The sequence below is a fragment of the Centrocercus urophasianus genome, unplaced genomic scaffold (assembly GCF_019232065.1).
Source record: "Centrocercus urophasianus isolate 14NV4802_14NV808 unplaced genomic scaffold, USGS_Curo_1.0 seq_11, whole genome shotgun sequence".
Classification (NCBI taxonomy): Eukaryota; Metazoa; Chordata; class Aves; order Galliformes; family Phasianidae; genus Centrocercus; species Centrocercus urophasianus.
Window position 1 is genome coordinate 1,772,785 of NW_024884253.1, and position 24,725 is coordinate 1,797,509.

A 24,725-nucleotide genomic window follows, 5' to 3' on the forward strand; every position below is an offset into this window, starting at 1 on the left:
TCCTGCTGACTGTTCTAACACGAGCCAGGATGCCACGGGCTTTCTTGGCCATCTGGGCACACTGCTGGCTCATGTTTTACTGACCAGCACCTCCAGATCTCTTTCTTCCATGCAGCTGGAGGACCTGGCACTTGGTCTTATTGAAGTTGCTTGATTTCATGTCAGGTGCAGGTTGGTGATCATTGCTACAACTAAATTGCTGGAATTGTGGGTGAGAGATAGCATGATGTTCTCTGATAAATACATTTTGCTTAATAGGCAGCATAAAAATGAGATGAGTTTTTCTGCTTCTTTTCTGTTTCTGCTCTCTATGAGCATGATTTTTTGTTTTGTTTTGCATGGACTTCTGCATTTACTCTTACTGCTGTCTACTGGTAGGATATCACTTGCTTGCTCATAAGGAAAAGAATAATGGGTAGCTGTAGATTTCTAAATTTACTAACGCCTAAAGATTTGTCTGCTGCTCTGTGTTTGACCTTTGTAATGAGACTGGGCTGGTGTACTTGTAGTTAATGAGCCAGCTAATTTTGTAAAAGAAGCAAGGCTCTTCCTTATATGGGGTTTATTGCCACCAGTAGGATTCTTCTCACACCAATTTACTGAGTCATCTTGGGGCAGTTGGAACTGCTGTGCTCTCAGTTTCTTGAAATGTTTTGATTGAGCAATAAATGTCATGCAGCTAGAAGCTGCCCAGGTGGTTGGTTTCTTTTTGCTGGGAGTTGTCATACTCTGCCACAAACACACTGCTTGGGAGGCCATGGCTTGAGCAGGTTAAATAAACAAAACAAACCATGTAACGCAAAAGTTGCCAAACGACTTGTAAATTTCAGTGACTTTACTTTCTAAGTAAAATATATGGTCTTTCCAAGACAGCAAGCAAAAATAAAATGTATTTCTTTCTATGAATCAACGCCTTAACATCCTCATTTCTTCCCGTGACCTAGACAGACATTTTGTAGAATCATAGAGTCATAGAATGGCCTGGGTTGAAAAGGACCACAATAATCATCTAGTTTCAACCCTCCTGCTATATGCAGGGTCGCCAGCCACCAGACCAGGCTGCCAGAGCCACATCCAGCCTGGCCTTGAATGCATCCAGGGATGGGGCAATTCCTCAATGGATTGACTGAACTGTAAGACTTGATCACTTACGTACCCAGCTGTATGATACGAGTGTTATGTTAACTGTAGACAAAAATGGACTTTTGAATAATGCTGTGTACAAATGACATTAAGGTATTTACCCATTTATCTCATTATTCATGTGTTGGATTTGAAAAAGCAAGTATAAATGGATCACAGAACCATTTGAGTTGGAAGGGACCCTTAAAATCATCTAGTACATCCTTTGATCCCCACGGGACCTTTCCAAGCCCTACAATTCTGTGATTCAGTGTTATTCATTTTATTTTGGTTTTGTAACCGTTAATGTGAATGCATTTTACAGCAGTTTGAAATAATGTTTTCTTTAGTTTGAATATTTTAAATCACTTTTAAAAAATGTTTTGAGGTTACAACTCCCTGAAATAGTGTGTGCTACAGAAGAGTATCTGCAATTTCACATTCCAACTATGTATTCCTTTTTAAACTACTTCCAGAGATTAGTGGGAAGAAAAAAGAAAACATGAGATATCCATAAATTTTCTTAGAGAAGTGTTGTGTTTGTTGAAATGCCTTTTTTCATCAGAAAAAGAAAACAAAAAAAAAGAAAATTTTAAGAGCAGTGAATTGATTCTTTCGCCATGACGTAACATCCTCCCATGTTCAAATTTGGGACTACAAACAGGAGAGCCTGAGAGCACCCAAAGCTAGTTGAGAGCATCATATGGGGACATTGGATACCTCGGATTGCTGAGCAATGGGAAGATAAGCCATACCATGCACCAACAGGAGCATGTACATGAGCTGAATTCTGGTAAAATAGCAGTTATTTGAGACCACTTGTTTCTCTTTAAGAAAGAAAAGCGAATTACTTTCCACCTACTAAAGTAGTCCTGCACTCTGCCCTTTAGCACTGAGCTATGATTTGAGGCACCTTATTCTCTGATAGGACGTGCTTTTTTCTAGTAGATTAACACAAGATGACGTTTGAATTTTAAATCCCTGGAAGATACATCCTGGCAGGCATGGTGAACCGCTGGCACGGCAATACCATTTTTTTCAGTGCATGCATATTTAGCAGATACTTGACATTTCCAAGATGCATTTCAAGGACAGTATAAATCACTCAGGAGCTGAAGTGCTATAAATTTATGCTAGTGTTCGGCCATTGTCTTATAGCCGTTTATATTCATTCAGACTCGGGCTTTGGTCTGTTGACTGAAGAAAATCAGCAGGAAGAGCTGGCTATGACATTTTAGGACAGCTACAATTGTCTTTTCAGATCTGCTTGGAAAATTTGCTAGAGCAGTTGTTGCCCTACCTCCAGGGGTTGTGGTGTGTTACCATCTGGGAGAACTGGAGAACTGCTAAAGTCAAATAGAAAGCAAGATACTATCTGCTTTTATCGGAATCACAGCTCTTGCTGCTGCAAATTGTTTTTCATAGAATCATTCCGATTGAAGAAGGCCACTAAGGTTATCTAGTCCAACCATCAACACATCCCTACTGTACTCGCTAAACCATGTCCCCCAGTGCCACATCTGCCCTTTTCTTGAATGTCTCCAGGGACAAGGACTCCACCACCTCCCTGGGCAGCCTGTTCCAATACCTCACCAAATTTTCCCTATAACACTCTATACCAATGTGACCCATTTAGCCCTAGTTCAGCAAACAGGAGAGATTATTTTACAAATCCTGTGCTGAATTTGTAAGTGACATATACATAGAAGTTTGCAAATGCCTAACCCTAAGTCCTTTCAGACTTTTCTCTGGAAAAACTGCCATAGCTTTCCTTCATTTAACATCAGCAGTCATGCCTGTGGAAAGCCTGAGCCTTTTTTTTACGCAATGAAACTCACTTAAAACTTTAAAATGGCGATTAAAACAGGAAAAATTCTTTTTCATGCTGACAGCAATTTCACCCTCAAATTTGGCTTTTAATTAAGAAAGAAAACTTTGCATATTACAAAAACATTTTTTTTTTTATATTATGCTTCTCAGTGTGCTGTATAGATTATTCTTGTCAGAAGTTGTAGTGAAGAAACAGGGTTAAGCTTATTGGAGTGCTAAAAATAAAAGCATACTGTGAAACCTGAAGGGGCCCATTTTGATTATAGCCAAGTGGGAGCATTTTAAAATTTTCATTTACAAGCTCACTTCCCTGTCTTTCAAGCAGCTCTACTGAAAATGCTGCCTTGTGAAACCGGTCCATTGTTGCCACTATAAAGACATAGGTCATAGGGGTTATTCCTTGATATGTTTGGACAAAAATCCCACTCCAGCCCCTATCGCTCCAGTAATTCACACAAAAGACTCCTGTTGGCCATTAGCAGGGCTTGATCTCATAAGACAGGTAAATAGATAGGGTTAACGAGCCCTCTGAGGGTCATCATGACTTCTGTCTGTATGTGACAAGTGTGTCATATTAAGTTACATCTAAAAGCCAGTCAGCTCTGCTGCCTTCCTATTGAAAAGATGTGTTTAGGCAGGAAAATTAAATGTCTTTTCCTAATTCTTCGATACAACAGCCATCTGCTTTGGTGCAGCCTTGTCCCTCAGTTTCATAAAATGGTGGTCGCATTGCCTTTAAAGTTTTTTTTTGTTTCCAGAATGTACCACAATCATAAATTCGTCATCACCAAAAGAAGATGGGAAGTCATTATGAGATTCAGACTGCTGAGACCCTTTGAAAACCCTAGTCTCAGAGCTGAGTTATTTCACCTATTTGGGAGCAAATTCACTGTCTTTTCATGTTAAAGGCAGTGAAGAAAGGAAAAGTCATACCCAGCTGATGTTCCTGTCTTCTTAACAGCTTAACATTCCTTTGGATTTCCTTGCTTCTCAGTCCCCAGTCTTGGAAAGAAGCCTGAACATAAGCAAGGTGAAGCTCTGAGCAATCACTATCATTTGGCAGAGATGTGCTGACATCTGCTGAGTGACACATTTATTCTTGACTTATTGATACGGTCTGTGTACTTCCTTTTGATTTGACCCAAATTCTCAATTTATTCTCTTGCTTTCCTGCATAAATCAGCAGAAATACACAGTTATATAGTGTTACATATTTATGTCTCATTTTTATAGAGTTTTGCTTGTTTATTTGTTTTTGTCTGCTCCTCTCAGGATTACAGATTTTTACAGAGAAAATTTAAGTGGGAGTTCTGCTCATTTCAATTTCTGCTATTCTGCTGTTAGGAGAACAAGCGAGCAGAAACTTTGTCAGCAGGACCCAGTCACCTCCTTTAACATCACATCAACTTGTGTAGGATTTATAGCACTTGACCATCCTACCTGGGAAAGCCTGTGCTAGAAAAAACAGGATGGTGGTTGCAAAGCATGATGAGTAGGACATGACTACCCCAATCCATGCAGCTGTAGTAATATGTTATTGAATGGTCAGGATTTGAATTTCAATTGATGCAAACCAGTGTTGTCTCAGTGATTAGTTCCCAATTACACAGGTCTGTCCTAGCTTATAAACATGGAAAAAAAGGACCCCCTACTTCCAAGATATTCCTCAGTTCTACCCAGAAAAGATCGACTGTACTTCTCCTACTATTCATATAAAATATTTAAAATGACTCCTTACTGATTTATGGGTTAACTTCAATTTCTGGCTGGAAAGACATCAAGGCCAGTCCTGGAGACAGGATATCTATTGTTTTTGAACATGAGTATAAAATAATTTAACAGTGATAGTAGAGGTGGACATGTAGTAGCAGGGTTTTACTTGGAAATTTGCCTTGAGCCTCACTGTTAAGTGAGAGGTTGAAAAGTGCCTGCCATGTTTGAAGTAGACCTTGGGTAGATCCACTCACATGACAAAAATACTGCTCACTGCAGTGTGCAGTCTTAATATTTATGCTTCTGTTCATCAGGTTTTATAATTCAGCACCATCACTTTCTGCTGGAATTGAGAAGAAAAGGGGAAGAGAAGCATCTGTTATTTTCCCTGGAAAACATTCAGATTTTTGCAATACTTGGTTGTCACACTGGTGTGTGCGAGTTAGTGGACTCAAATGTTCTAAGGCTCTGTACAAGCAAATCTGACATTTCTTCATAGCCTGGAGTTACAATCATTAGAAACAATCCTGATGGCAATGGAAGCATTTGTGCAGATCTCAGTAATGACAACCAAGGTCTACGGTTTTCAAATCTTAATGAAAATTCTTTGAGAAGCTTTGGAAATGACCAATTATGTCATTTTAATCTATAGAAGTGCCCAACATGTAGTTTGCTTTTGGTTACTACAGCATGCATAATGTAGTAAGAATGAATGGGAAAAAAAAAAAAAAAAAGCAAAAAACAACTCTCAGAGGTGTGAAGAAAGAGTTGCAGTAAGTTTCTAGGGGCTAAGATGAAGTTGGGGAGGAAAGGGTATCTGAAAGTTTTCACTCTAAATAAATAAACAAATGAATAAATATGTGAATAAATGTTACTTAAATCTTCAATGGCAAGTCTTAGACAAATTAAGTGTACATATTCTCGTACTGTGGCCAGAAATTATTGACATCTCTGAGTGCACAAATTGGTGAAGATTTCTAAGATTTCCATTGAAAGCACAAACCTTTAATTGCAAGTTTTATGTCATAAATATCTTGCATTCTGAGCACAGTGATGGAGCCAAAATTTAAACTTGTATTTGATGGAAGTGAGGATTTCTCACACAAGGTGTAGCTGTCAGTCTTTCTTTTCTAGTCTTATTTTGATTCCACATGTTTCCCCCAGCTTCCACAACCTCAGACCTAGCAGTTTAGGATGAGATTCATCTCCCTTAATTTTAGACAGTGGCAATTTGTCTCATTCTAAACCATCTGTGCAGACCTCTCTTGGAGCTTGGAAATGTGATCCAGGAGTTGAAGTTGTGATTCATCTGATCTGATCAGTGGCAGGTAGCTGGTGTATCGGAATGAATCACATGCTGCTAACTGCTGCAGCATCTGAGGGTTCTTGCTTAAGTAGAGACCTAAGTGTGCAACCCACACGTATTCAGATAAAGATTACTTCCAATCTCTATGAGATAATACCAGATAGAATCTACCACGTTGCTTCTGTAATTTAATCCAGTGGATTTGCCATTCTTCAGCTGAAATGCTCTGAGCCTGCTATCAGTTTTTCCATTGAATTTAGTGGGAGTGGGATGAGATGACAACCTCCCTACTCTGCACTGCTGTAGGCTCATCTCAAACACTGTTTTTAGGTTGGACACCACAATATCAGAAGAACATGAAGCTATTAGAGAGCATCCAGAAGGGGATATATGAAGATGGTGAAGGGTCCGGAGGATGGGAGGGAGGTTGTGTATGAGGAGAAGCTGAGGTCACACTGGTTTGTTTAGCCCAAAGAAGAGAAGGTTGAAGGGATTTTTGGTGGTCCTGAATGGAACCAGGAGTTGGATTCTGTGAACCTTGTGGATCCCTTCCAGCTCAGGTTATCCTATGATGCCATGGTTCTATTATTTAAGGACACACAGAGACCTATCAGTCATATTGCCTCTGATTGGTTAGGTGTCTTCAATCATCAAAATGCATAGCATTCTTCTTTCTCTGTAATGCAAAGTCTTGCAGAAAATGCTGCTTCTCTTTTTATGTGCACATGTAAACTGCTGAATCGCTGTCAGTATAAAGCTTTTGTTTTAGGTTTGTACCCTGTAATTATCTTCTATTATCTTAATTTGCAGACAGTATTGAAGCCAACATTGAGACTGCATCTTCTAATGTAGAATCAGCCAATGAGCAGTTGGCAAAAGCAAGTCAGCACCAAGTAAGTTGATCTAAAACACCTTAAAGATACATTCAGTAGTAGTATTTAAAATAAAGTGTACACTTGACGTCTGTGAACCACATGGCACATGGGTTGCATTGGATTTGTGCTACCTGGAAAGATGATTAAACACATTATAAGTAAGAGCTATGTGTTTACATGCATATGTATGTGATTGAATTATTGTAGCATTGGCGATTTGCATTAGTGTAGTCATTTAGAGATCTGCATATTGAAGAGCCATTTCCCAGTAGGAAACTCAACAATTAGCTATTCTTGTTCTTGGAAAAATGTCATAAAAAGTATATCATGTAAGCGTGTATGTGTTTCTTATTGGAGTGTTTCCTAAGAATCAGGCAATAGTGCTTTTCAAAAACAGCAGAATTGCCAAAAGACATGATGTGGTTTGTGAATAATGGCTATGGAAATTGTGTTCAGCACTTTTTAAAGGCAAATTCTGGGTTGGGTATTTCTTTTTTCCCTTCTGTATTTCTTCACTGGAGCAAGAATAAAATACACACATACAAAAAAAAACCAACACATTTATCTTGTTTGAAAATAGCTTGACCAGAATTGGTAAATGGTTATTTCAGTGGTTACTCTCAAAGGTTTCAAAGGATGAAGTCCAAAAAAAAAAAAAGAAAGAAAAAAGAAAAAAAGAAAAAAATGAATGAAACAAAGAAAAAAAGGTTATTTCTTACATTAAACTGACATAAGAAAAGCTGCTACAGTTTCATTCTTTTCCTCACTCATAAACCAATTTTTTCAATTTCAAGGTGATTTTCATGTATCTAGAGTATTGTTATGACAAAATGTAGCTGAGGTGAGTGTGCATACTTAGTGCCTCCTCTTTGGTCCTCGGACACAATGAATTCTGCAGGTCTGGGATGAACCTCCAGCCTGAAGGAGAAGGAATCATAGACATTTTACTGCATTAAAAGAGGGTAATGTGATTTTAAAATTATCTACAACTCATTTTCTGGTGAAATGTAGAATTGTGAGTAATAAGAAGTTTTGTAGAACTTTGATATTATGGAAACTAGATGTGGTCTTTAGCTACATTTTGGTTTTAAAGCCGTGTATATTCAAGATAATGTGTTTTACCATGCATTTAATCCTGCATTTGCCTTGAAAATAGACTGTTGCATTTTTAGAGTGGGAAATCTAAAATGAGACATGAATAAATTTAATACTTGACAGTAGAGCAGATCGCAAAGCGTAAATGAGTTAATGACAATTTGAGCTAGGAAGGTCGGAGTAGTCAGGCAGAAAATGAACTCAGAGCGGTATAAAGGACCTGCTTTCTTCAACCAGCAGGAGCTGCTGAAATAACCAACCCAGTTAGGAAGTCCTTTATTCTTCAAATAGGTTGATCAAGATGAAGATATAACCAGTCTTAACAAGTCAACCACTGCTGTCAGCATAAAGAGACTTGCACTGACTGTTATTTATGGGAAAACACTCTGGATCCTTCCATGTCCTTGAAATGAATCTGTGTAGAAGAATATCACTTAGATAAATTCTGCTGCCAAAGAAACTGTGCAGTCCACATCTGCTGTAGGGGATTGGTAGCTGGATGAGGATCACTGTGTACAACCACAGCTGTCTCTCTGTCATCTCTTTCATGAGATATGGATGGAAGATGGAGTGAACAGGTTGTGACTTTGATTGCTGGTCTGTTGTATGAGGTATCTGTAAAATGGTGTTTTGTGTCCTGCTATCTGCTCATTTTATATCTGAAAAGACATTTGTTTAGTAATGTGACAAGAGTGGCTCTGGACACGCATCCCTCAAGAGCTTTTGTAGGAATTGACGTTGGTGCCACTGCTGTATGTATGGATAGTGCAATTAAGTCTAGGTTGTTCCTTCAGGTTGTGTGCCTAGTTCTGGCTATTTTAGAAAAGTAGAGGATGGATTTGATAGAATGATCACCCAGATGGCTTTGTGAGTCAACTGCTTTCAAAGGAGCTGCTATAATTTTACACCCTTCAAAATTTCTGTATTGTTCTGTGCTGGTTGGAGATTAATGTTTTTTAAATCTTACTGGTTAGTTTTCCTGTTTTTTAAGTTGTTGGTTCAATAATGTATTTGGTTATTATCTACGACCCCTAGCATGGTGTGATTGTCCTCTAATGCAGAATGGCTTACAGATGTCTGTTATTTATCCCTACTTATAGGTATATACATATGTATATGAATATGTGTTTGTGTGCAAGTAGTATTTTGTGTAAGTATTGACAAATGCATATATGAATTAAGAAATCAGGAATGTCAACACAGCTGAAAAATTTAAGCGAAGCACCTACTGTAGACCTTAATGAAGAAATTTCTGCAAGGAACAAAGACTTAAGTGACAGGTTATTTAGCATAATGTTTGCATATAATGCAGTGCAGTGCATCAAGAATACAACTTGGAGCGCCAGTCCCAACCCATCCATTAACATAACAAAGCATCAGTAAATCTTTTCTTTAACTTTTTTTTCAAAATGAAGCATTTAGGCTTAATGCAACAGTAGAAATATTTAAACAGGTATAAATATCTTCCCACTGAGTTCTCACTGAGTTCTTTTGCTTGTGTTTTAAATTTTGAAAGAGGCTCTCATTCATGTTAAGATATTGCTGCTAGCAACAAAGTTTTCCAATTTGACATGAATTTTCACATGATCCATCTAAACCCTTCCACCAAGAATAACAAACAAACAAATAAAAACACCAGTCACCCTAAAACAATAAAAAAGCCAATTGGCTGCATCATGGGGTAGGTGCAACTGCTGTTGTAGAAGGCAGAGTAAGATAGTCAAGAGAGTAGACTGTCTCAATTGCTCATTACACTCCTGATCTTACATGCCATGGGAATTCTCTGAGTCCATGCTGGGTACCATAATTGGCTTTACCCCCTGACAATAGCACTTCTCTGCTTCACCAGGTAAATTCACTGAGGACTCTGTTGTGCTCAGATATTACAGAGGCTCTGTGGGCATGGTAGAAATGTAGCAATAAACATAATGCTTATGTCCATTCGTGATGTAGCAAAAATGTCTTATGTCATAATCATTTATTTCCAGTAATATTTCCATGACACTGTAAATCATTTGATATATTTTCAGCATTACTTGACTTATATATATTGAGTGATAGGTGTTTGTTATATCTTCACTGCAGTATAAGATGTGATAGTGGAACTTGTAATTAATCATGAACAAAGAAAATACTGCATCCCAAAGCCAAAAAAAAATTTAGTGGGAGCTGTCACATCTTTGAAGGAAATACATGTTTTCACATTTTTTTAAATTCTGAAGGTTGTTTTTTTTTCTTCTCATTTTAAATTATTATTACTAGAGAATAACTGTTAGTGTTTAATTTTTTTTTCTTTTTTTTTTTTTTTTTTTTAACTAGAGATAATGGTTAAGCAGAATGACTGCAGTACATGCGGATACATGCATGATGAAAAAGCAGATGAAAACACTATGAGATACTAATATCAGGCCTTGAGGAAGAGAGGCTGTTTCGGTATGAAACACCTTTTGATCACATGAACTCAGCAATTTTACTTTGTTACCTTGCTTTTCTCTAGAAAAGACAAGTAGGAAAAATAACAACTGAATGGTAAATCTGACAGAGATATTCTCCAGTGGTAGACTTGCTTCACTGTCTTTCCTTTCTCATATCTGGTAGACGTCATGAGCGTCTCACATCTCTTAGACTTGAAGAAGACATGGTAACTCTTAGCATTTAATACCAGTGGCCCATACTTGTCTCCTAAATTGTCACTGTCTATACCCCTTCAGGAGATTCTTTGTCCCACTCATCTTAAGACAATTTTAACATAGGGTGAATTGTTCTTTGGAAGGTAGAGTCATGGAATCGTGGAATCATGAGGGTTGGAAGAGATCACTAAGATCATCTAGTCCAACCATCAACCCATACCCAGCATGTTCACCAACCATGTCCCTCAGTGTCACATCTCCATGTTTCTTGAACACTTGCAGGGACAGGGACTAACCTGAACCTCTCCTGGAACAACTTAGAGTCATTACCTCTTGTCCTAAAGGTTTACTGAAGAAAATACAAGTGTCTGTGGTTGAAGAACGTGTGTCTGAGGTTTGGACTTACTTTACACTCACAGAGAGGAGGAGTTGCTTCCTACATCTTACAGAGATATCTAACATAAGTCTCATGGTTTCCTCTCTTAACATACCTTTTCTCTTTGTCTTTAAATTCTGGACTTTATCAATAAATAACCTTGCAGACATTTTACAGGAAATGAATCGCATGCAAATCACCTCTTTATAAAGAAAAATTAGGGCATTTAAGACCTGCCTAGATGCTTTTCTGTGCAACCCACTGCTGGGAACCTGCAGGAGGGTGTTGGACCAGATGATCCCCAGAAGTCCCTTCCAAGCCCTGTGATTCTTTGATACTATGATTAGCTTAGTTGCAATGGACATTGCACAGAGGGGCTGGCTGCAGTAGGATGAGCCATGCTGCTTCACTCAGTTTGTTCATAACTTCCTGCAGATGGAATGAGAGGAGGAAAAAGAAACAAATGCAGACTTCACAAATACATATTAAACCAGTTATTCTTTTTGAAGCAAAGTTTGGCCTAAGTTCAGCTTGTTGACACTGACTGAAGGACTCTGTGTGCTGACTGTTGAAGCTCATTTGTTTTGGAAGAGCTGCTTGTGTGTTGCTCTGATTAATGCTCGTTGCTTTCCTTCTCTCTCTCCTTTATGGAAGTCAAGCTAATTTGGATTCACTGGCATCGCAAAGGCAAGCAACAGTTCAGTGACCCAATTGTGTAGTCTAAGAACAATGATGTTTTTTCCTGTAAAGAAGGAATTCCTGGACCTGACTTTCAGTGATCACAGAGGGGCACTTTCAAGGCTGGAGCTTCCAGGAAAAAGCCTTATACATACTTCAGATTTGCAGATAGATCTTTTTACTGGGGGATCAGCAATAAAGAGCTGGCCTCAACTTTTGCCCAAATAACTCATTGGAACTTGAAAAAGAAAAAGAATATTTGGATTTCAGAATCACTTTCTTGTATTCTAGTACTCATTGTTACATACAGTGTAAATTGTCAATCTCTTAGAGTCATAGAGTTATTAAGGTTGGCAAAAACTACTAAGATCATCTACTCCAACCATCAGCCCATCACCACCATGCCCACTAACCGTGTCCCTCAGTGCTGTATCCAACCCGAGCCTCCTCTGGTGCAACTTTAGGCCATTACCTTTCATCTTATCACTGCTACCTTGGAGAAGAGGATGATTGCCACCTTTCAGGGAGTTGTAGAGACTATGAGGTCTCCCCTGAGCCTCCTTTTCTCCACAGTATACAATGACAGATCCCTCAATCTTGTTCCCTTTTGATGCTGTTGCTTTGCTATGTCTGTCAAAAGTATGAATGTGGCTGAGTTTGCTGCTTCTTTGGGTAATTAGCACTTGTTATTTGGAGGATTATGAAGTTGTTTCTTCATCTGGCAGTTTCTGCCTGTGGAAGTGATGGGAGATGAATTAAAGGCTGCAGTAGGAGCTCAGAGCTCTGTAAGGACTCCAAGCAAAAGCTGATACTGAAGTGACTGTGTAATTACACAATAAAACCTTAATCTCTCCCTTTAGCAGCTTAAGGAAAGTTTGCTGCCATCCAGAGTCCTTATGGTCTTGTGCAGTTATCTCCAGTTAATAGAAAAGTCCTACCTAAACTGGCTTAACCCCACAGATGTGCCCAGCTTGCAGTGGTCATGACACTGAACTTGCCAGAGTTCAAGAAGCATCTGGACAGTGCTCTCAGATATATGGTTCGGTTTTTGGGTGGTCCTGTGTGGAGCCAGGAGTTGGACTTGATGATCCTTATGGGTTTCTTCCATGTAAGGATACTCTGATTCTATGATTTCCATTCAGGACTTATTTCTTCAACTTCAGTGTTACAGCATTTTTCTCCTACAACACTGGTGTTCTTTCCACATTTTTCTCTCTCCCTTCAAGCCATATCTTTTCATTTTCTCTCACAATCCCAATCTCTTCATGCTCTCCTGTCGGATGCTTTCCAGCAACACTCCTTCCTCAAACACTTCTTTCTCAATAATCCCACTAATTTGCTTGCGCCAGGTTGCTCAACACCTACCCCATATGGATGTTTGGCTGAATCACCTGTCAGATGTGCCCTCACATACTGCTACACTGCATTTAGGCTCCTTTTCCCATTGAGTTGCTGTGCAAGGTGCACAGTGCTTCATGCAATTAAATGGCATTGCTCTTTAGCTTTTTTCAACAAATAGACAGAAGCAGCAGGTAAGTGGTATAAAACCTATGGTTCCCTTTCTCCTTGCTCTGCTGGCTCGCTGTGACAGATGAGCTCAGATTCTGGAGTGTTATATTTTGAGGCAACTTCTGTTTGCATGTGTTTTGTTGTTGTTATTGTTGTTGTTGTTTTACTGTATTTTAGTGTAACCCATTTGCAAAACAGCTGCTTACCATAGGAAATTGGTGTTCAAGTCAGCGGCAGTACAAGTGATAAATGAGCTGTGTGAATGCAGCAACTTAACCCCAGTGAGGACTGAGACATACCATTTATTTAAATCTCTCATTTTATTCTGTAAATAATGGACCTACGAGATCAGAGATCTATTGGGGCAGGATTTGTGTAGAGATTTTTGTAGTTGGGAGCTATTGCAGGCAACGTCTTACAGGTGTTCTGTAATCACAGCTGAACATCTCTTTGTTTGTACGATCAAAAAGAGAGTTTACTCAGACGATTGATAGTTTAATAGGTTTTGGTTTTTTTTCCTTTTATTATAAGCTGTGGCCTGAAGGCTTTTTGGAAGATAAAAAAAAAATTCTCAGTTATGAGCTTTTAAGAGTAATCATTGCTTTCTCAAGTAGGAAGCAAAAAGAGCAATAGAGCAGAGGGAAAGGATGTGATAGAAGGGGTGGGAGCATGGTTAGCAGTGAGGCATTGCTGATGGAACTGCTCTGGCTGGCATGAGAATGAGTGTGTAGCTGTAATGTTTAGAAATTTTTCATCAAATGGCCTTGGAATTATCCAGCACTGGGGCTGGACCACATCAAAATGAAGGAATGTTCATTACAGTGTACACAAATGTCTGGATTTGGTGTTTCAGTGGCAAAGGTTCTGTATGTGAGGGCTGAACAAGTGTGATCTGTGACTGTTCGGAGGCGGCAGAAGGAATTCACATCCTGTCTTTTGTTGTTCTATTTCATTTGTTTAACAAAATCTCTTTCCAGGGTACAATTGCATTTTGAGAGGTCAAAGATTTAAAAGCAATTTTCCCTCACTGACAGCAGCATAAAGTACTGAGTTACGTTTCTGTTAGTGACCTCATTTAACAGAAGAGTGAATGGAAATCCTTGGTAACTGAGTGGAAAACCAGATGTAGAGTTATCCTTGTGCCCAGTGGTGGCACATACAATCAATTGCATTGCCCAAAGGTTAAATCTTTGAGAAATGGTATTAAACGTGTCTTTTAATGGAGCTAGGAATAACAGGAAGTTAGGAATGTTAACACTGGAGATAGATACCTAACCTGACATCTGATGAAAACCAGGAATAGAAAAGAAGTATCCAGCTTTGAGTCCCAGCTGTACTGCCTGGAGCGATATTATGCTGGACTGTGATCTTGTCAGATCTCATCAAATAGCAAAATGGTCAGGTTTGGTCATTGTTCATACTGGAAACCTCCACTGAAAACCTTCACATACGGGTAGCAGAGCTTCCTTCTGTTCATTGGGTAGCACCTTCTGGTGATTCCTTTCTGGCACAGGGACATCATCCAAAAAGTCACACTGTTCCTGAGACTTCATCACATTTTGAGAATCAGTGTCAGTAAAGATATCAGGTTATTTTTGAAAGCAGCACAAAACAGCTGAACTGGGGACTTATATCCCATAGTGGAGAGTGACAGGACAAGGGGGGAATGGTTTTAAAATGAGATGGGGGAGTTTAGGTTAGATATTAGGAGGAAGGTTTTCACGCAGAGGGTGGTGATGTTCTGGAACAGGTTGCCCAAGGAGGCTGTGGATGCCCCATCCCTGGAGGCATTCAAGGCGAGGCTGGATGTGGCTCTGGGCAACCTGGTCTGGTAGTTGGCAACCCTGCACAAAGCAGAGGGGTTGAAACTGGATGATCATTGTGGTCCTTTTCATCCCAGGCCATTCTGTGATTCATTCTGTTATTCTATCCTGATTTCTGTGACTTAATATTTTACTTAGTTCACATAAGCTTCAGTCTATGAGCTCATCTTTTGAATAGGAACAATATATATGCTCATATAGTGAGCATAGGGTCAGCTTAGCTGACTTGATGCTTAAAATTTGGGCAGTTAGTGCAAACCAAACTGAGCTTCCTTTGCACACAGCTCTGGAAGACAGTTCATTCTGCTTCTCTTGGATACTGTACCTTGGTCTGTGATTACTCTGTTCACCTCAGAGGTGGACATTTGCATTGTTGCTAATGGAGAGGTACCTTCAAGGATGCACCTGTCAGGTAGCTGAGGCACAATTTGTTTGCATAAAAATAGAGATTTGATATCCTTCTGTGTAGGGCATCCAGCTGTGATCCTGGCTTCCACTATGGTAAGCTATTGTCCCACTGAAAAATCACAAATCACCTCTGCCAGTCATATTTAATTGTTACTGAGAACCTGGGGTGTCTTTAATTATCAGAAGTCGCCAAGAAAGCAAATGGGTATTCACCTACTGTTTGTTGGTTGTTTTGTTTTTTTTTTAATAACAATAACAATATCAGTCATGAAAGGAAAATGTTACATAAGAAGAGAAAGAGTTATGGAAAATGAAATTGCATTTGCTTCTATTTTGGCAAAGCCAAAATTTCGTTCAAGTTATTTTCCATATTCCTAAAGGAAATCACAGGCTTGATAAGATGCATTTGTAGTATAGCTATAAGGTCTTGGCCCCGTACTATCAGATTTTGCAAACAGGAATAGTTAAAAACAAGTCAGCAAATGAGAGAGTCTTATTAAACCTGACTTGAGCAATATGCAAAACTCTTGAAGACATTTGAAACAAAGAATTAAAAGCATTGAGTTTGGTGGAGTGTGGGTCAAAATGTGGTTTCATTTCACTTTGAAAAAGTGATTGCATATCTTTATTTGTGAAGATAAAGAATTGTTGTAAACGAAAATAAGGACAGAGACTTGATTTCCTGGACTTTAAAAAACATTTTCTAAAATAATAGTGCATAAAGATTATCTTTATCTATAAAGTTCATAGAGGATGAGGTACAGCTGCTAGGCTGTATCTTCTTGGATAATCAACTGTAATTTGCCTTCAGTTCTTCATACATTGCACACAGCTCACCCATCTTTGGTCATTCCCATATTCCCTCCTGGCTGATGCATAGGCACATACCTGCAACAGTTTGGGGATGGCAGGTCTCCTTGTCATTTCTTCTCATGGAATATGGCGACTAAGCACAGCTCTGATTTGCTTTTGTGATCAGATGACACCAAAATGTCTACACCTGGTCCATAGCCACATGGCATGCACCAGGGCTTCTCCAGATAGATGAAGGAGTCATCTTGGTTGGGATTTAGTTTTAAATGAAGATATATGATCTTATCTGACTACACATAGGGACCTGCATTTGAATTAAGGGTCTGTAGCCCTGTGGTTTCTGATGGAAATTGATTGTACAGTTTAGCTGCCACAACATTGTCATCTACTGTCATTTGAGATGCACTTGGGAATCCCAAACAGACATATAAGGCTGACATATGTGAGAGACTTACTACAGGAAACCCACAACCTTGTAACCTTCTTGGCTAGCACTGGGAAGCCAGTTGATACTAGGATGCTTTTAGGTGATCAGCTAAATTGCCAACTCAACACCATAACAGATGCTGGAAAAAGCTTCATCTAATGCTCCAGTAAATGTCTTCTTTGAAGCTATCTGATTCACTGTCCAGTTTCCCAAAGGAAAGGTACTCCCATGACTGTACTGGGCACTTCAGCATGAAAGTCTGTGTTTAGGTATGGGCATGTATTGCCAAATTAGTGAGAGTGAAAATTGAGTAAGTATAAAATTAAGAAAATGAACAGTCAGGCTGAGAGAGCTTGAACCATCTATATCCATCACAGGGCAGTTTCTGGCCTCATCCCACAGAGACCTTCACTGCAGGCCCATTCTGCCACACCTGGGCATTGACATCCAACATGTATTCTTGTACTAATATTTTTACAGAAATTAGAAGGGAAAAAAAAAAAAAAAAAAGATTATTGCTAAATATTGTTCTTCATATTTTATTGTACCCTAACATCAAGCAGAACATTTTTTTGGTCATTATGCTTGATAGTTAGAAAGCATCAGGAGAAATGGTTTTATCTCTTTGCTATTGATCATGATCCAAAAAAAACATGACTTCCCAGTGAGACAAACTTAAAGTGAAAAACTTCTAATTGGCTCTTTTTTTTTATTTTTCCAGGTACTTTTTGAACCTTAACTTTTAAACTAAAAATCAGTTACTCAGATGTATTTTTAAATTTTCTTTAACAGAAAATGAGTGTTTTGAAGACATTGCACATCACAGAGAAAGTTTGTTGTGGGTTTTTGTCGTCTAATAGATTAACAAAGTTTGGGATGTAGAGTCCTTGTGGACCTCCTACTTAACAAATGAGTCATTCAATTGCGGTCTTCTCCCTCTGTACTCTGCCCTTGTGAGGCCCCATCTGGAGTACTGTGTCCAGGTTTGAGGCCCCCAATACAAGAAAGACAGAGAGCTGTTGGAGAGGATCCAGAGGAGGGCTACAAGGATGATCAGAAGGCTGGAGTACCTTCCCTATAAAGACAGCCTGAAGGAGCTGTGTTTGTTCAGCTTGGAGAAGAGAAGGCTGTGGGGTGACCTCATTGCAGCCTTTCAGTAGCTAAAGGCAGCCTATAAACAGGAGAGGTGTTTTGAAAGGATAGATAACAAGAAGACAAGGGGAAATGGTTTGAAGTTGAAGGAAAGAAGATTTAGGTTGGATATCAAAGGGAAGTTCTTTACTATGAGGGTGGTGAGGTGCTGGAACAGGCTGCCCAGAGAGGTTGTGAATGCCCCATCCCTGGAGGTGTTCAAGGTCAGGTCGGATGGGGCCCTGGGCAACCTGGTCTAGTATTAAATGGGGAGGTTGGTGGCCCTGCATGTGGCAGGGGGGTGTTGGAGCTTGATGATCCTTGAGGTCACTTCCAACCCAGGCCATTCTATGATCCTACGAACTACAATAAAAGAGATCCAGATTTTGTAGGCTCCTGAAATGGATTTAGTTGGAAAACATGCAGCTGATCCCTGCACTTTTAGCTCTGCAGGAAATAAGCATTGAATTTGTTTTGGTGCAGTTTTTTCTTTTTTGTAATTTGTTCAGGATAAGAGCAGAACGTTCATTGAGGCCATTGATTCAGGCAACAAAACGTTTGAAGAACCAAAAACGTACATGGTTGAATTAAACATTTTTCCTATGATGTCCATAAGCTGCACCTGTTTGGTACAGGATAAAATTACTTTATGGACAACCCTCCAGGTTTTTGTTGTTTTTGGTTTTTTTTTGCAAGTAGTCCTGTCCAGTTTATCATTCAAATACTGTTGTGCAGCCATAAACTCAGTGAGGCCTGCCAGGTAAGCCAGTTACCAGCTCTGTCTCAGTAGCAGCTCCAATTTTATCATTACCGTTGTCTGTGTTTCCTACTAAATGAATCACTAGCCAGAAAGCTCTTCTGGCTTGGTTGTTTTGTTTCAATAAACAGTTCATATGAAAAATTACGTCAATGATCTCAGTGCAATTAAACTAATCTAAAAATGTAGGAGATGGAAGCTGCACTTGGAAAGTCTCATCATTGTTCTGAGTGAATGGGGAGATACTTGCAGATATTCACCCAAATGAAAATCTGCTAGTAGGTTTTGGTTTCCCTAGGAGCATTCAAAAAGCTGAATAGCTCACTTTGCTTAGTTCTGCTCAAACCATGAGCAGTATCAGTCTTTTGGTTTTCTATTTGGTTCTTCTAGTAGAAAGAAAATCTGAACTTGGGCTTATTTTAACCACTGAAGTTAATCTTCAGGTAGTGTAAATGTGTGCAGCTGCCTGGAATAAAGATTTTTATAGCAGGTGAGAAATGTCCCCACTTTCGGTAATACTAAACTGAGTTGTATCTCTTCTCATCATTTATTTATTTATGCAAGGCTTGTGGAGGCCATCAGTGATTACTGTCAGCTTATATGCTTCTATATTGCTGTGTACCATTTTGGAAGAATGTTTTTGTCAACACTGAGACAAGTATTCCATTACACTACTGCTACGTTCTGATGAGAATCCATCATCAAACTATATTTTCCTGTTTAATAGTTTCACAGGAGAAACTGATGTAATTTTATGGATAGCTTGTCGTGGAGAAGGGCATCGTTAAATTCTCCTGGAGAAAAAGGGTTAAAATTGTTGCTAGAATTAATAAAAAGTATGCAACTTTCTACCAAGTAAGCATGCCCAGCTGGCATTTTCAGTGCAATCCTGCACTTCTGCTGTCTTTTTGGATAGCTAGTGGGGAGATCTTAGAGTGAGCTGGGATTGATGTATCCTGTGGAATTATCTGAAAAGACTAAGAAACATCTAAAGGAATTATGCCCTCTCCATATAATGCAACTTCGTTATGAAGTTTTATTAAGATGGCTCGTAAGAAAAAAATTGCATAGTGGGTCAAAAGTTCATTATAATTTAGAAGTCACAATAAATACTTCAGGAATTGTTTTTTTTTATTGGATGCACCTTGTGTGTATTCTCCATAGCTTGCTTGCTTTTTTTTTTTACTCCTGGTGAGGGACAACATATCATTCTTTTTTATAGACAGTAGCACTGTCCATTTATGAGAAACAATTCTTACATCAGTTCTTTTTTACTGTAGAAGACATTTTTCTTACATAGATCTCAAACTTATAAAAAAGTAAAATAAACTCCATTTTTATTTATCTGTAGTCTTTAGAGTCTGTCCCAGTGGATATTACTCTTTTCTGATTTTTTTTTTTTCTTTTCTTTTAAAGAAAAGAAATCATCTGCAAGGATATAGTAACTTAAGGTTTTCAATGATGTCAAAGGCATATTTCTCTTTGCCATTAATGGGAGTAGAATAGAGCTCTATCTACTATGAAGGTGATACTTGCTGATTTAATAGTACTGGGCAGTTTGTTTTTTCAGAGTAGAGGAATCTGAAATTCTGCTTATGGTCTCAAGCTTTCCCTGATGCTCTCCTCAGTTGTGTCTTTAAAAGGTAATGGAGTTATTATTGAATATTTAGAAGTATAAGAATGTAATGATTATCTTCAGCTATCACCAACATCATCAAACATTTCACAATCAAATTTTGCTGTAAGTTCCAGTTTGTATGAGATGAAAGAAATATGAATGCCACATAGTAGTACATCCTTGTTGTCTTCCTTCTTCCTGGGAAAGCATGGAGTACATATTTTCCCCAAGACTCAGAAACCACAGACCAAAGGGATCTCTTCCTGCCTTTAGTTTTAAGCCTTGTATTTCCAAGGCATTCTGTGGTTCTTATGCACTTCATTAGGGCAGTCATGATGCTATGTGAGCTAAAAGTCTTTGTCTGGAAATGCCTGCTACTTTCTGTTGTTTCTGAAGGGACTGTGGGACTATAGCTGGATCTACTAGCATATCATACTGCTACAATTTCTTATGTTGGTGATATTTTTGTCTATGTGTTTGTATACACAGGAATCAAATAACACAGTAAGCTGAAGGTTGCTGGGGAATTTCACACTGACCCGCATGATCTCAGTGAAATAATGATTTAATTCTGTTAGTGCTGGTAAAGGCTTCTGCAGGGCTATGCTGACTGGTGTTGGGCTCTCATTTCAAGGGACGGACAAGTTAATGAGATTGCAAAAGCAGCAGGAGTGATCTGAGGACTAGGAATCCTGACTGCAGAGGAGAGATTGCAAAAAGAGAGTTGGTTAGGCTAAAAAAGGCAAGATGTAGGGATGGTAACAGTGTACGGGTACAAAGAACTGTGCTGCAAAGGGAAAAGAATAATCGTTTCTTTTTTGTTTATTGCAGGTGGAAAACAAAAAAGAAGTAGTGGGATTAAATTGCAGCAGGAGAGAATCACAGTCAGTATTAAGAAGGAGCTACCTAATGATAAGGAACATGAAATACTTCTGGGAGAGGTTTTAGGGTCTTCAGTACCGGATATCTGTAACAGTATCTCGTGAAATGTATTTCAGGAATGATATTCAGATAATTGCTTTTATTCTTGCCTGTCAGATCACACTGCAAGATGCAGTGTAATCAGGATATGTTCATATTGTATCACAAACCATCATTATCTTATCAGAGGATGTTGCAGCCCTGAATTCTTTGATTTTTGTTCTCATCCACTCCTCCTCCCCCATGTCCTCCTCTCCAAAAAATAAAAATAAGAAAGAAAAAGGTGTCTTTCTTCTAGGCACCTTCTTTAGGGACCAAATTCACTGATGTGATTTGACAGAGGTGGTGAGACTCAGCATTTTCTGTCAACTTTCGTTAGAGTGGTTGTTGGTTACAAACCCTGTAAATCACTTTGCCTTGTCCAAACATTTTTTGCTTGGCTCTCAGATGTGTCCTGACTGTGGTTGACAATCATCCTTTGTTCTCAGAGCAAATTATAGAGTATGTAGTACTTTGGATGAGGTTGTTGAGCTACATAGGGATAGAAGGTGAAATGTGTGGGAGCCAGGTTGACATTGCACTCCTCTTGAAGAGTGACAGTTAATGATCATGTTTCACTTCATGAGCTGTTTGAATTCTGGGTTCTGATTATATCTGACCGGCATCAAAGATGGAAATAGGGAGGGTTTGTAGGGAGAAGAAAAACAAATGTGCTGATCTTACTTTAGGTGTCCCTGTTCATTTTATGGGAGTTGGACTAGATGATCTTCAAGGGTCCTTTCCAACTCAAATGATTCTATGATTCTGTGATGGTAGAAGTCAAGAAGGTAGAAATTAATCTATATTCTTCAAAGCAGAAAGGCTAAGGCCTGTCCTCTGGTTCCAAACACCTGGTTGTGTTCCCACAGTTGAATTGTCTCCTGTGCATGAAGAAGCTGACAGCTTCCAATGTGTCCGGGTAGAATGGTCCCTGAAACACGTTACTGTAGACCTGGGTTAATGGGAGAGCAGAACAAGGCTGCATCTCAAAGCATACCAAATTAAAGGGCATGGATGATGACAAGCTACCTTTTTTGCTTATGCCTTGTTCTGATTCTTAAAAGTTATCCTTCTGATCCATTTAGAAATGAACTCTGTGTTCTCCTTGAGGTCTTTTTTGACTAAGTAGATTTTTTTTTCTGCTTTGCTTTTTGGAAATATTTATAAACAGAAAATAAACTAGAAACTTTTTTGACCCACAGACTCTGAAGTAGTTGCTGTGGTTAGCAAGGATATTGCACAGTTGTTTTACCTTTGGTGATGCTTTTTCGTGGCTGTGGAGGAATTATTGGTACAATATGAAAGGCACAGCTTTTTTCCATGCTAAGAAAAGATGTTAGAGGCAGCATGAACAGGCAGCTGATGCTGATGCACTATTTGGATGCTTTTACAGAGAATAATCCCATCTGAAACAAGGAAACAAATATATTCTACCTTGAATATACAGGTGATGATCCTTAATTGGCTATTAGCTTCCAGAAATGGCAACTAGAATTCACAGCTTTTAGAAATATATATGCTGGAGGAACAGAGAGAGGGAGAGATGACATATTTCTCTACCTGCCCAGAAATTCATTTCAGAGAGAAAAAGAATGCCAAATATAGGTACTGCTTGCATAAAGACAAATTGTATTGGCTGGGAGGACATTAAATTCTGTGTACTGCACATAAAGAAGGTTTAAATGTAGTAGAGGACCAGCAGCATGCAATAAAGTAAGACCTGAAAATCTGAGGATTTGGAAATGAGAACAGTGTGTGTGAGACCAGGCAGCAGATTGATCTGTGCAGTAGGAAATGAGGCCGCAGAGTAGTAGAAGGAGGTGAGAGACTGTCTAGTAGATCACGGCCTACACTGTTTTAAATGACATTTCTCTGTAATTACCCTGAATGCATGCAGTGCAAGAGCCACAAAGTCAGATTCTGCTCCTGATGTCATTGTCATCAATTGGAAGTAGCATCATGGAATTAGGCCAGAAATAATTTATTGTGAGGAGAAGAGGGTTTGTCCCACCCTTTCCAACTGCTGATTCTGAACTAAGTGAGGGATACTTTCTCCTTTTTCATCCCCAAGCTATTGCTTTACTGAACAAAACTGTAACAAACTCACTGAAAGGAGGTTGTAGCAAGGTGGGGGTCAGCCTCCTTTCACACATAACAGCGATGGGACAAAATCTGGTGCACCAGATGAGGTTCAGGTTAGATATCAGGAAAAATGTCTTCTCAGGAAATGTAGTAAGGCATTGGAACAGGCTGCCCAGGGAGGTGGTGGAGTCACTGTCCCTAGAGGTGTTTACGAAGTGTGGAGATGTGACACTGTGGGAATGGTGGGAATAGGCCAACAGTTGGACTTGATCTTAGTGCTTTTTTCCCACCTTAATAATTCTGTGATTCTATGAAATATTTGCAGTGTTTGCTGGCTATGGCACAGTGTGCTGCAAAGCATCCTGCTGCATCAATAACCATTACCATATACGTCCAGGGGCTATCAGGAATTAGATTACTTCTGCATCGTGCATCTCTAGACTCCTTCAGTAGCATTGCCTTCAGCAACAGGTAGCATAGGTATTGGTTTACTGTTATACTGTAGCCTCCCTTGTGTTTTAGCATCCAAAGGCAATTAGGATTGAACAATGGAAAGATGTGTTTGAATCAGTGTTCTCAAATAGATCATAAAATTCTGGTGTATATGCTCTGTTTTCAGAAGGGGATCGATTGTTGACCACCACATAGCCAATTACAAATGTCTCTTCAGTGAAAAACAAGTGTATACTTGTAGGGCAAAACAGCCTCATAGGAGTTTTCTGGTCTGCCTGTTATAAATACAGTTTCAATGCCTAAAAAAGTGTCTGTTCCCACAACACTTAGAAAGATAAAAAAAAAAAAGGATCACTTCAGATTTACAGAAGACCAGTAAAAGAAGGACACATCTCCAGAAGGGAAGACATAGTTTTGACTCTATGCTCTAATCCTCTGTCTCTTCACCTTCTATTTTAATATTATAGCTAGTTTTCTATCCCTTTAGGTTGCTTATTTCCACAGAACAGAGATAAGGATTTTCAAACATATGCTACAATCATAGAATCATTAAGGTTGGAAAAAACTATAGGATCCCCAAGTGTGTTCAAGAAACGTTTAGATACTGTACTAAGGGACATGGTTTAGCAGTGAAATATTGCTGGTAGGTGGATCTTTGGACTAGATGATCTTGCAGGTCTTTTCCAACCTCGGTGATTCTACGATTCTACTGTTCTAAGTCCAACCATCAGTGCATCACCACCATGCTCACTAAAGAATGTTATTTCACTTCCTCATCTGTGTCTACAGAGAAGGAGCAACAAAACACTGAATCACTCCTTCTGAGCCAGGATTCATCCCACTGAAAGCCAAGATGGTCAGCAGATTCCTTTCCATTCACCAGCCTCTTATGTGTTTGAACCGACCAGGAGGAAGATGAACAATCTATTTAACAGACAGCATCATGATGTAGAAGTGCTTCAGTGAGTTTACATGAGTACCCAAAACACACTGACCTCTCTGTCACAGTGCTCATTGTGGGTTCATTAGCGATCTGAACAAAATGAGTAAATTTGCTTGCACCCTGTCAGAGCTGAACTGGTTCTGGCTTGTCACCTTGCTAACAAAATGTGCTGGTGT

General features: G+C 39.2%; 1 protein-coding gene across 8 annotated transcripts in view; it reads left to right on the forward strand.

The window, feature by feature from the left end:
* Positions 1-24,725, forward strand: part of TSNARE1 (t-SNARE domain containing 1) — a 461,403-nt gene that overhangs the window by 282,867 nt on the left and 153,811 nt on the right. For 7 of the 8 annotated variants that reach the window (XM_042836518.1, XM_042836494.1, XM_042836540.1 and 4 more), the window contains one exon: positions 6,782-6,864. In XM_042836518.1, coding sequence (XP_042692452.1) covers positions 6,782-6,864 — 83 coding nt within the window. Of the gene's footprint in view, positions 1-6,781; positions 6,865-20,942; positions 21,075-24,725 lie in introns of those variants that run through there. The other variant, XM_042836531.1, reaches the window with a different exon arrangement.